Raw genomic sequence first — 11,717 nt, 5'->3', positions numbered from 1 at the left:
GTTTCATATAATAAATTTCAAATTGTTAGGACATATGACTTAATACATTGAACTCTAGGATGAATTTATAATTTAGGATAAAATAGTCGAATATTCCTCCTTAGCTAGTGCTTTTTGTATTTGCCCATTTAAAGCATGTATTCTTTGAAATTTAAATGTGAGGTTAAATAATTGATTAAAATAATAAAATACAATTTAGATATTTATAATTTTTTTAAAAATAATTTAGTGATAATCATAATTAGTAGTTGTTAGCTTAAGTTTTTCAAGCATATGATATATATATATATATATATATATATATATATATATATATATATATATATATATATATATATATATATATATATATATATATATATATATATATATATATATATATATATATATATATGCAAAGCCTAACATCTTTTAAGAATATATATGTGATATTAAAATTTATAATGGTGAATATGTTTTTCCCAAACTGTGGAGGGATAGATATGTAAAACCGTAAGACTCAAATGGCCGAGAGGCAAACCGACAACTTCCACATATATAACGAGAAGAAGCGTCCGTTACAAGAGGTTTGTACGCTGATGCTGATCCCTCTCTTTACAGCCATGTCTCCTCCTTTTCTTCGTCTCCTCCTCCTCGCAAGCTTGCTCGCTTCCTCGATCCCCGCTGCGAGATCTTTGTAGCCTACGCTCGAGCCGTCGTCTGGAGGTGCGCTTTACGCCGTCGCCGCCTCAATTCTCGGGTTCCTCTCTCGCTGCATTTGCTTTTTAGGTTTCCTTCTCGTTTCCCCTCCGTTCTAGGTTTTGCTGCAGTTGATGGAACCTCGGTTTCGTCGCCCCGTCGTCGGTCGCTCGAGTTTCATGGCACCGGGGGAATCTCGCCGCGTGGCGCTCTCCTCCGTTGGTTGGTTCGATCGCTCGAGTTTAGGGCCTCGATTGATTGGGCTTTAGTTGGATACAGCGATTTGGTACGGAAATTTGTCTGTTCTGTTGTCGATTAAGTTTCGTCTACTCTTCAACTGGGGTAAATTTGCTCATCTGTTACCGCTGGTGGAGGATAGTTTGTTTGATTACTATCTGGCATGCTGACTTCTTCGTGTTGGGACCAAAAGACTTGGTGTTTCTACTTCCAGTTCTCACTATGGCTGAGGATCTGAGACTAGGCTTATCAATTTCGCTGTTCCGATACATTTTTTAGCAGCTACTTTGTGCAACTATGCAGCATTTCTAGCAAATAGAGTTGTCTTTTCAACTTTTCACCACTGGAAGCGGGGAGGAAAGGAGGTAATTGTGAGGGCACTGGATAGTTACATCACGGTAGCCTCACATGGGCGATCATGGAGGCTGCGCGCAGCTTAGTGGCTCATTGCCCAATGGCCTTCTGTCTGAGGAAACAGCCAAGTTGACCCGAGTGCTTGATGCAGACAGATGGCTTAAGGCAGAGGGACAAACGGCAGAGCTGATTGCACGTATTCAGCCCAATCAATCATCTGAGGAGCGCAGAAATGCTGTAGCCAACTATGTCCAGCGGCTCATCCTGAAGTGCTTCTCCTGCCGGGTGAGTATTTTCTCATGTGCTACAGCCAGATAATAGTTATTTAAGTAATAAACTTGCACTTCTTTAATATATTATCAGTTATTGTAAAACAGAAAATTAAGCACACATCTTGACTGTTAATTTCACCATTACACTTACTGTCAAAAATACTGATTGGTAATACTTGAGGACGATGCTTTTTGGCTCTTTTAGTGTTTCTGCAAAGTAAGCAGCCATCTAAAAGTTGGATCTTCTTAAGACTGATAATGTAAATATGCTTTACATACTGCTGTAGATATGCCTCCTTGTAGATGGGTTTTTGTTTTTCGTTAATCTTGCTAACATGTGTGCTATCTCAAATTTTAACTTTCATGCTGGTTTTTAGGTTTCCACATTTGGATCAGTACCTCTCAAGACCTATTTACCTGATGGAGACATTGACCTGACTGCATTCAGTGATAACAAAAATTTGAAGGATGCATGGGCTACTGCGGTTTGTGGTGTATTGGAGAATGAAGAAAAGAGTGAGAATGCTGAATTTTGTGTAAAAGAAGTTAAATACATCCAAGCAGAGGTGTGACAGGATTTAACCTGTTTTTATTCTTTCAGTCCTATTCAATTGATGCTAACATGCTGCTGCTGCTGGACACAGCTACACTACTGTCAATCCTATATGTTTCTAATTGTGTTATTTGGCTTATAATTTTTCTCATAGGCTTAACTGTTATTGATATAATATTGGTATTAAGTTGAACCCCTCAACCTTTGGTAGGTGAGTTTGGTACATGAGAATCTCAGATCAATTTTTTAAGTATGAAATTTTTTGAAATAGGTTTTAAGTTCTCGATAGATGAAACTTCTAACCCACAACATGTGGTAAGTGGACCTTGTAAAATATCACCATATCAATATTCTAGGTGTTAAATTTATTGGATGAATTTTCGAACTCTGTGGCAAGTATGTTTGATATACCACCACACTAACATAATAGGTGTAAAATTTATCGGAAGAAGTTTAAAACCGTGTCATACCAATATTTTAGGTGTAAAAATTTGTTGGATGAGGTCTTGAACCTGAACCTTTGGTGAGTGGATCTTGGACATCACCACCAACTAATATTTTAGGTGTATGTCTAACTTATTCTTATGTAGATCAGCCTAATGTTTGCACGATGCAATCTGATGCAAAGGGTTTAAGCTTGTTTTAAGTTAGAGTTGAGTCAATTCTATACTGAACCTGTAATATGTTTGGAATGGAGGTCATGATTTCTTTTTTTCTCATTTTATAAGGTCTTTGTTCAAATCTTTAGTTATATGTTGGGGAGAGTCATTTGATTGATTTGTAATCTACCTCAATTTGGACAGGGTGTAAAATTGCATTAATTTTTAGGTCTTTTTAGGATAAAATTCTCCTAGATGCATCTCAAGTGAAATAATACAATTGACCCTAATAGTAAATTTAACTTTGGCATCAGAGCTGGTTTTGTAATCGTTGGGTTATAGAATTTTCTTTTGTATCAATTTCTTCTGCCTTTAAATTATCTCCTTGATGTGTGCTATATGCTGAAAGTGTATATAATGCGAGAGATTGCAGTTAGGGGAGTAATCTACAACCAAATTTATGTTGATCATGTAGCAGAGACAAACTTGAAGATCAGGCCAAAAGGCTAGTGTGACACATAATTTTGTGGACAAGATTCACATGATTGGATGAACTGTTGCAATTTATTTTGAGGTGTTTGATTGAATCTAGTATAGGTTAATGTGTAATCTGTTTTGGGTAATGTCAATTAGGTCAATCTGTTTTTTTCCTTCAAGGATGCTCATTCAGATTTTTAGTTATATATCAAAGACAGTGATTTGATTAGATCAGAGTCCATATTAGTTGAAAGGGATGTCAAGCTATGATAATTCTTAGGGTCTTATGGGGAAAACGTTTTCGTCTCGAAGGCATGTAGCTTCGTTACATCAGAGACTTGGGGAAGAAGTAACGACTTCCAAAAGAAACATTTGGCTAAAAAATCTGTTGAGACTGGTACAACAAAAGGAAACAATAAACTTGTGTTTGCTTCACTTGGAGAGTCTTTTTATGTCTGAAATATTGTCAATCTTCATGTATCCAAACATATTCACTGTATGGATTATTTTTACTCAACATATTCACATTTTCCTTTTATCAAGTGTCATTATAATTAGAATCTGAATCTCCTCCCCAGAACTTACTGGCAAAACATGGGACTTAAATATGTTTGAAATTTGAAGCAAAACTTGTTTTTGGTCATTTTGTTTGTCAATCATTTGCCTTGCTCTTGCCACTCATTCGGATTCAGATTTTGATGTTAGATTTGGTTACATTTCAATGTTCATTTTGGTATAATTTCCATCCCACTACAGGTCAAACTTGTAAAGTGTCTTGTTGAAAATATTGTCATGGACATCTCTTTCAATCAAGTCGGTGGCCTATGCACACTTTGTTTCCTTGAAGAGGTTAGTATGTGCGCCTATGTGGTGCTTTTGAACTTCTTTGTCACATCTCTTGGAAGCAGTTTAGCTCATGCATGATTATGATTCACTGACCTTCTGCTTTTTCGTAGATGGACAATGTTATAAATCAAAATCATCTATTCAAGCGGAGTATTATATTAATTAAAGCTTGGTGTTACTATGAAAGTCGAATTCTTGGTGCTCATCATGGACTTATATCTACATATGCCCTGGAGACTTTGGTTCTTTACATATTTCATGTCTTCAATAGTTCATTTGCTGGCCCTCTTGAGGTGACCTAAATTTAGTTGCATTAAACATTTCTATTTTGCTCACCACTTAATTTATACATAGTTTTAGTCCCAAATTTTGCCTCCACAGGTCTTATATCGTTTTCTAGAATTCTTTGGCAACTTTGATTGGGGTAACTATTGTGTTAGTCTTTGGGGACCAGTTCCTATCAGTTCACTTCCAGATATGACCGGTAAGTTTATGTTTTTTTTTGCAGCATATTGGAGCTAAAATGTCTTATGTTTCTATGATTGTGCCTGATGAATTTTATGCAGCGGAACCTCCTCGAAAGGATAACAGCAAGTTGTTGTTTAGTAAAAGATTTCTTGACAATTGCAATTCAGTATTTTCTGTCACGCCAGGTGGTAAAGAAACCCACAGTCAACCATTTGTTCCAAAGCATTTCAATGTTGTTGATCCTCTACGCACAAACAACAATCTTGGACGCAGTGTGAGCAAAGGTTTGACTCTTGAACATTAAATTCCAGTTGGCAGGAGCCATGCTATCTGCTAACATATTCTCACTGATGTTATGGTCATGTTTAATCTGCCTAATTAATTAAGTTAATTTGATTATTTTTTAATATTATTACATGTAATTGTTTCAAGATTTGGAGATCATTGCCCTAATGTTGGCTCAAATAGTTAACCTCAACGCAGGAAGATTTTTCTGTTTTTTGCTTGACAAAATTTGAAACTAGTTGTAAAGGACAACAGAATATTTTGGTTTCTAGTTGTATTTTATTTTTGATGTGTCGAATTTGGAATATTTGGATTTGTTTCTTTGGATGTTCTTATGCTTGAGTTTTGGATTTTTTTTCTATGAAATTTCTAGAAGTTATGCTTTCTACCTGATCAATGGTAATCGCTTTGGAATTTGGTTTTACAAGAATCTGGTATGATGCAACATATTTGTTGTTGCTTGAGTGGAAAGCTTTTAGTGGTAATAACATCTGAGCATTCCCACATAAAGTGGGACTGTGCATTAGTTTGTATCAATTCATTGGACACTTGATGTTGTACCAATACCTTTTTTTTTTTCTGGACTCAGCATCACAAAAGAACCTACAGATGTATATATATACATATATATATTTCTTAAAGCTTGATTTAGCTGTCTATTAGACAACATATTGCTCAGTGTTGTCTGCTATATTTTATGTGGAACATTTGTGTTTCATTTTAGTAATTTGAAAACATCAATAGCCCATCTTCCATCAGTCCATCCTGTGCATGCATAAGATACAACTTTGTGCATGTAAGGTTGCACATCTTTGTGCATTGGATCAGTTACATCTGCATTCATTGATTGTTAGCCATTCGTTTCTTTTTTTTTTGTTTATGTGGCGGAGAGAGAGTGTTGGTGTTTTTTTATGCCTTCTAAATAAAATTATGCATAACTTCTTTTTGTCAGGCAATTTCTTCAGGATACGTAGTGCTTTTGCATTTGGGGCCAAAAGATTGGCCAGGTTAATCGAATGTCCAAAAGATGACATAATTGCCGAAGTGAATCAGTTCTTTATGAACACATGGAAAAGGCATATGAGTGGTGATCGCCCTGATGTTAGCTTAGATTTATGGCACTTACAACCACTGAAAACTGTTCCAGTGGAAGAATCAAACAACTTAAAAAGCACTACAAGTGTCAACAAGAAGATTGAAAATATTGTGTTGCAGATTGGGGAAGAGCATCTGGCTGAGACTGATGATGGTTTACATAATGCCACCTCTGAAGTCCTTGCCAACAATCCAAACATATTCAGGATAAACAATCCATCTGTAGTTTCTTGTGCTCAGAGGCAGATATATTACAGAAAGCAAATTAACTCAAGACTTACTGATCGGCATGAAACAAGCAATAGCCCTAGTGGATCTGTTCAAAGTGACAAAATCCAAAAACTGTTAAATTCTAATTGTTCTGTCAATGACCAGGAAGAATTGAGTAGATTTCAGTTTGCAAGGACGAGATATAGTCCTGAGCTGACAGAGGTCTCCATAGATTCATCTCAGGGAAGGCATCAAAGAGTTATAGAAACAGAAAAAATCCAATTTCCTGCCAAGATTGACTCTGATAACAGACGAAAAAACTTGAGATCTGAATTTACAGACAATCAAAGTTCAAAGTCTTCTCTTGATGCTTATATATCAGTGAGGCAGACTTTATGTCGAAAGAACCTTGAAGTTGCTTCTGATGCAAACGTTGTTTTGAAAAGCTATCATGGTGATGTTGGCTTCACTGCAATGGAGGAGGAACTTGCTTCTGTTTCAGAGAAATTAGAGATGCAGCAACGAGAACAGGATTTGGTGAATATGATGGGGTCGTCTGACATTCATTGGTTTAACGGACAAGTTCAATTGCCAATGCATCTAGCTCCTCTTCCTCTGCCTCCAACATTGTCTCCTCTTTCAACTTCAACAGGTTATGCCAAAGGAAATTTGGCTGGAGATATACCCTCTAATCTATCGTTGATTGGACCTCCTTGGGGACCAAATATGCAGTTTGGTCAAACTCTTTTTTCTTTCCCTGTTCCCAATTATTTTTGCGCTGCCACATATAGGTCAAATGTAGATAATTTGGAGAGTTTTAATGATGATTCTGCTGTGACAGAGCTGAACTCAGAGAATAATGGTCATGGCAACCCGAATGAAGATGATGTTGGTCTTTCAGAAGGATCTAATTTTGGTGACGGTGGTCCTCAGATTCATCTTGATGGTAAGCAACAGAAATTGGATGGTGGATTGAGTCCTAGTCCTGTGATAAGAGACAATAGTTCTGGTTATTTACCTCGGGAACAGAATAATAAGTTGGGTAGAGAAGGCAGAAGATTGACCAAAGAAAATTATAATGATCCTTTTCAAGCTAAACCAAGTAGAGGAAGTGATCTTCAATCAAACTTCAGGAGTTCAAACACAAGGTTCTCCACTTTATCGTGGGCTAGTTCTTCCAGAAGCAAACCTGCATCAGAATATCTTAGGCATCAGTCAGCTGCAAAATTCCCGAGGTTAGCAAGGAACAAGTGCGGAAGCAAACCAGCTTTTGGAAAAGAAAACAACACGTTACAATTTGAGGGTTCATCTAATCATATTTCTTCAAAAATAGATGATGACACCTCTGGTTGCATACCTCTGTCAACCATGGAAAATGACATGTCTGAAAGAATCATAGAATCTGCAACTTTGGCTACCTCACATGTGAGAAGCAAGCATTTTTCTGAATATGAATCAGAACAAAAACAATCAGATCCACTGATCCCCATTGCACCAGTGCTAGTTGGCACTTCCTGGCAGAGGGGTGTGAATTGTTCCAAGGTTCTTCCCGGGACATTTGTTGCTACAGGTCCACCAGTTCCATTCTTGATGCTTCCATTTGGTGACTTCACATCTAACAGTGGAAATCCTGATGGATATGCAAAGCAAATTGATAGAGAGGAAGAACCAGCTAAGTTTCAAGAAAGTTCTTCTGGTCAAAATATTGTTTTGGTGGAGAGCCTTGACCAGTCTGAGGCTCTCGCAAGTCCAAAAGTTTCAAGAATTCCTGCACCTGAATCATCTGAGGAGCTCAGTTCTGACATTTTCAACATTGATTCAGTGAGCCATTGGCAAAATCTGGTATATGGAAGGTCCTGCCAAAACTCCTATCCTGGACCTTTCATGTACACTTCCCCTGTTGCAAGACCACCAATTTATCTTCCCAGCCATTATCCATGGGATGGTCCTGGCAAACTATTGTCATCTGATTTGCACTATACACAGATGACTGGGCACAATCCTCTGTTGGTGCCTATTATGCCTTTCCAACCTGGTTCTGATCGGGCCTCAGGTGTCTTCCAGGATTATGCGGATGAAGCACCAACATATCGTGGTGGTACTGGAACGTACCTGCCCAATTCTGTAAGATTCTCACAAATTTTTAAAATCATAAGAAAATTCTAAGACTGATGGAATGGTGTCTTTTATCTAATTAGTCAAAAGATCAATGTTTAAAAAATTAGATCGGTCTGTCCAAATTGGATGGTCTATAGCTGAGCCAAAATAGTTGTGAAATGGGGATTACTCTAGGAGTCCCAACTTGAATTGAGCTACAACAACAACAACGATAGGGATTACTCTATCTACCGACTTGAATTGATCTCTTTGAGTAAGAGAGGAACATGAGTAGAAAGGAAGAGGAAGAGGCCCGAGGAATTTGGAGAAGAATGGAAGTTTGTGGCTCACCCGGCTATGCTCCAATGAAACAGATGGAGAATGCTGGCATGGACCCTTGGAAACTTTCTCAAGTTTGCACTATGAATAATAACAGAAGAGTCATGTCGGACTTGACAAGGACTCATGTCACATGTCCTTGTCGATTCCAGTTACTCTTTTACTTGATAAAGCATGGAGGATGGTTCAATAGAATAATAGACCATTGAACAAACTCAATAAACACCTTTTTTATTTGTTATATCACATTTTTAATAGTTTGGTTTCTAAAATTTTAAAATTATTAATTCAATTTTAAAATTATTATATTCAATGTGTAGGACTTCCTTTTTAAATGGCTATTATCAAGATATGGAATTATGAATATCTCCTTGAAGGCACTTTTGTAAATACTCGAGTGCTTCTTTTCTTTTAGGTGCTTTATTGATTTCAATGTGAGCTGTGCTTATGAGCCCTTCCCATGTTAAAAACATGAAGTTCGTTGGTTATTCTTTTAATTAAAATGAAAGGCTTGAACTTTCTTTCAATCATGTTTTCATTTTCCTACCCAGTGATTTAAAAAGCGCTAGGAGTCAAAAGACGCCAAGGTCCAAAAATGCCCGAGGCGCTAGGCGCTCGCCCGAGCGAAACGAAACGCTAAAATATAAAAATATATAATATAATTAATAAATATAATTATTTAAAATTTTAAATTAAAATATACTATTAAATTAAGAAAATCTATTAACAGTATTAAAAATTAATAATTTCAAATAAACCTAACAATATTAACAGTATACATTATACTGTTAACAGTATACTGTATACTGTTAACAGAAGGAGAAGAAGGAAGTGTAAGGGAGTGCTGAGCCTGCTAATTGAAAAAAGAGAGAGCGATAGCAGAGTGTAAGGAGGCAGCGACAGCGGCGAGCGGCGACAGCGACAGCAATAGCGTCAAGTAGCGGGAGCAGGAGCGGCGAGCAGCGGGAGGCGCGAGCGATGACAGCGGTAGCGTTTGCGAGCAGCGGGATCGGGAGTGGCAGCGGTGAGGTTTAGGGTTCGGTTATCGCTTATAGCAGTTTTAGTTGGTTCGATTGAACCAACTAACCATCGAAGACCGAACCAGGACCGAACCAGACCTAAAATCCTGATTCGGTCGCCTTGGTTAACCCAGGCGCTCGCCCGAAGCGCCCAGCGCCTGGGCTCGGGTGAGCGCCCAAGCGGCGCCTGTTTGAAGAGCGTCGCCTGGGAGATTAGCGAGGCACTCGGGCCTCGCCTCGCCTCGCCCGAGCGCCTTTTTAAATCGCTGTTCCTACCGCCAAGCTGACTTGACCAGTATTTGTTCTTTCCGGTTGTGATTTTTCATTTGATAGTTAGCCCCTAATAGGATCCTTACAAGGTGGAACTTAAAAGGAAAGTTTGCTCATGCTTGGTGCTAATGATATTTATACACATTAAGATTTGTAGATCAATCTAATGTAGTTTTTGTTATTAATGGATATCCTTAATCTATAAAATCTTTTAAATTGCATTTACATAATTCATTAGCAGTAGAAAATAATTAATATGTACTTCCTAGCTGTTAAATTGGCTAGAATTGTCTAAAATTGGCCAACTCTGTGGAGTTGAATTGATTCTGGATGATTCCTACCTATTTCTGGCTATAAGGGCAAGAACCTAGCCAAAATCCAAATCAATTTAGCTGAATTGACCAATACTATGAACCAAGTCTCACCTTTATTTTTAAGAAGTAGATTGTAGCATGGCCTGGCTGCCACACCCAATTCTGTTGCAAGAAAATATGCTTTCACCTTGTTGATGCTTTTTAAGTATGATTCTGATTGAAAGTGATGACTCTTCAGTTAGGTGATTTTCTTTAATTCTCGGTTGACTGAGTCTGAAATGGATTGTGTGGCTTCTGCAAACAGGAAAAAAATGTGTGATTTCTGTGAAATTTATTTGAAATTTGTGATGAGGAAATTCTTTTATGATTAAAGCTGTCATAGATGCATATATCATTTGACATTGTCAAGCATTGATAAAACAAACTTATTCTCTTCCTTTTTCCCTTCCACTAGAAGGTTTCTTTTGGAGATCATCGGCAATCAGGTTCAAGAAACCATGAAGGGAACTGTAACTATGACAAGGATGATCCTGTGGATAGAAGTTGGGTCAGCTCAAAACCAAGAGCTTTTGGTCATGGCCATGGGCGCAACCGGGCTGAGAGACCAAGATTGCGGCCTGACCAGCTGGCTGCATCAAAAAACCAAGAGAAAAAATGGGAATCATGGAGGAGTGAGCCTGTTGCCTCAAACCGACGCCGAGGCAGGTCTTTTGCATCTACCAATTCATCCTATATTTCAGAAAGTGCACCTGGCATGCATCCACAAACTGCATCTAGTTCCGAGGGTGTCAATGCATCTGACCCAACAATTCCTCTGGGGCATTCATATGATCAAGGAGTTGGTTATGGTTCACATGCTGAGCCACTCAAGTTTGGGTCATTTAGGCCTGTGCATCAATCAAGTGGCAATGGAGGAGCACCAAAGACAAATGGTGGGATTGTAAGTGGACTGTATGATCAAAGACATGGTTCCAACTACAAAGGAGGAACTCCTCAGTCTTCGCAAGATTGATCCTCTTCACTGCAAGTATACAAGTAATCCACATTCCAATTTTGATTTGCAAGTTTATTTTGTTGCACATATTCTTGTTGTAGTTAATTTTGGGCTAAAAAAAGTAAACTACGCTTTAGAAGCAAATAAAGATGTCATCGACGACATGAATGTGAGCTTGGCAGGTAGTGTCTGATGATACCTCCTGTTGTTTTTCTGATGCTGATAATTTCAGGTAACCTCAAATTCTTAAGTGTCATTCTTTAAGTTCCTGGGGAATATATGTTTTATCCGTCCTTGAGCATTATTGAAAGAGAAGGTTTAACTACAATGAAACTTAGATCATAACATTGCTCTTTCAGGTATTGAGCATTACTGGTAATTCTATATTATATTATTTGCTCCTCCAGATTCATCTGATTGAGTTATTATATTATTTGCTTCCTGTTTCAGAATTCAGCAATGCATAATGACTATGTTTCATTTCAGCCATGGTTTTGGTTAGATTTGTCATAGATGCGTGCTAGATTCTTATTTGTGTTAATTCAGGCTTAACATTTTATCTCTAAAAGTAAATGATTATTCTGCAATCTTTTCAAGTCTCGGTAATAAT

At 37.7% G+C, this 11,717-nt stretch overlaps 1 protein-coding gene across 3 annotated transcripts; it reads left to right on the top strand.

Annotated features, from left to right (window-relative positions):
- The first annotated feature begins 560 nt into the window (after positions 1–560).
- Positions 561–11,363, top strand: LOC103979435 (uncharacterized). 3 transcript variants are annotated; one of them, XM_018824014.2, is made up of 9 exons: positions 561–705; positions 798–1,554; positions 1,919–2,107; positions 3,927–4,019; positions 4,127–4,309; positions 4,398–4,500; positions 4,583–4,768; positions 5,722–8,198; positions 10,568–11,363. In XM_018824014.2, exons 2-9 carry the CDS (start codon positions 1,324–1,326, stop codon positions 11,123–11,125), a joined length of 4,020 nt encoding a protein of 1,339 aa, XP_018679559.2. In that variant the 5' UTR covers positions 561–705; positions 798–1,323; the 3' UTR covers positions 11,126–11,363. The 3 variants fall into 3 exon arrangements, with proteins under 3 accessions (XP_018679559.2, XP_018679560.2, XP_009393858.2); XM_018824015.2 differs by having other exon boundaries at positions 561–964; positions 1,219–1,554; XM_009395583.3 differs by having other exon boundaries at positions 561–1,554; positions 10,571–11,363.
- Positions 11,364–11,717: the final 354 nt, after the last annotated feature.

Source organism: Musa acuminata, chromosome BXJ1-3, assembly GCF_036884655.1.
Source record: "Musa acuminata AAA Group cultivar baxijiao chromosome BXJ1-3, Cavendish_Baxijiao_AAA, whole genome shotgun sequence".
Lineage (NCBI taxonomy): Eukaryota > Viridiplantae > Streptophyta > Magnoliopsida > Zingiberales > Musaceae > Musa > Musa acuminata.
The sequence above is the reverse complement of the archived record's forward strand: the minus strand, read 5'-3'. Positions and strand labels throughout refer to the sequence as shown.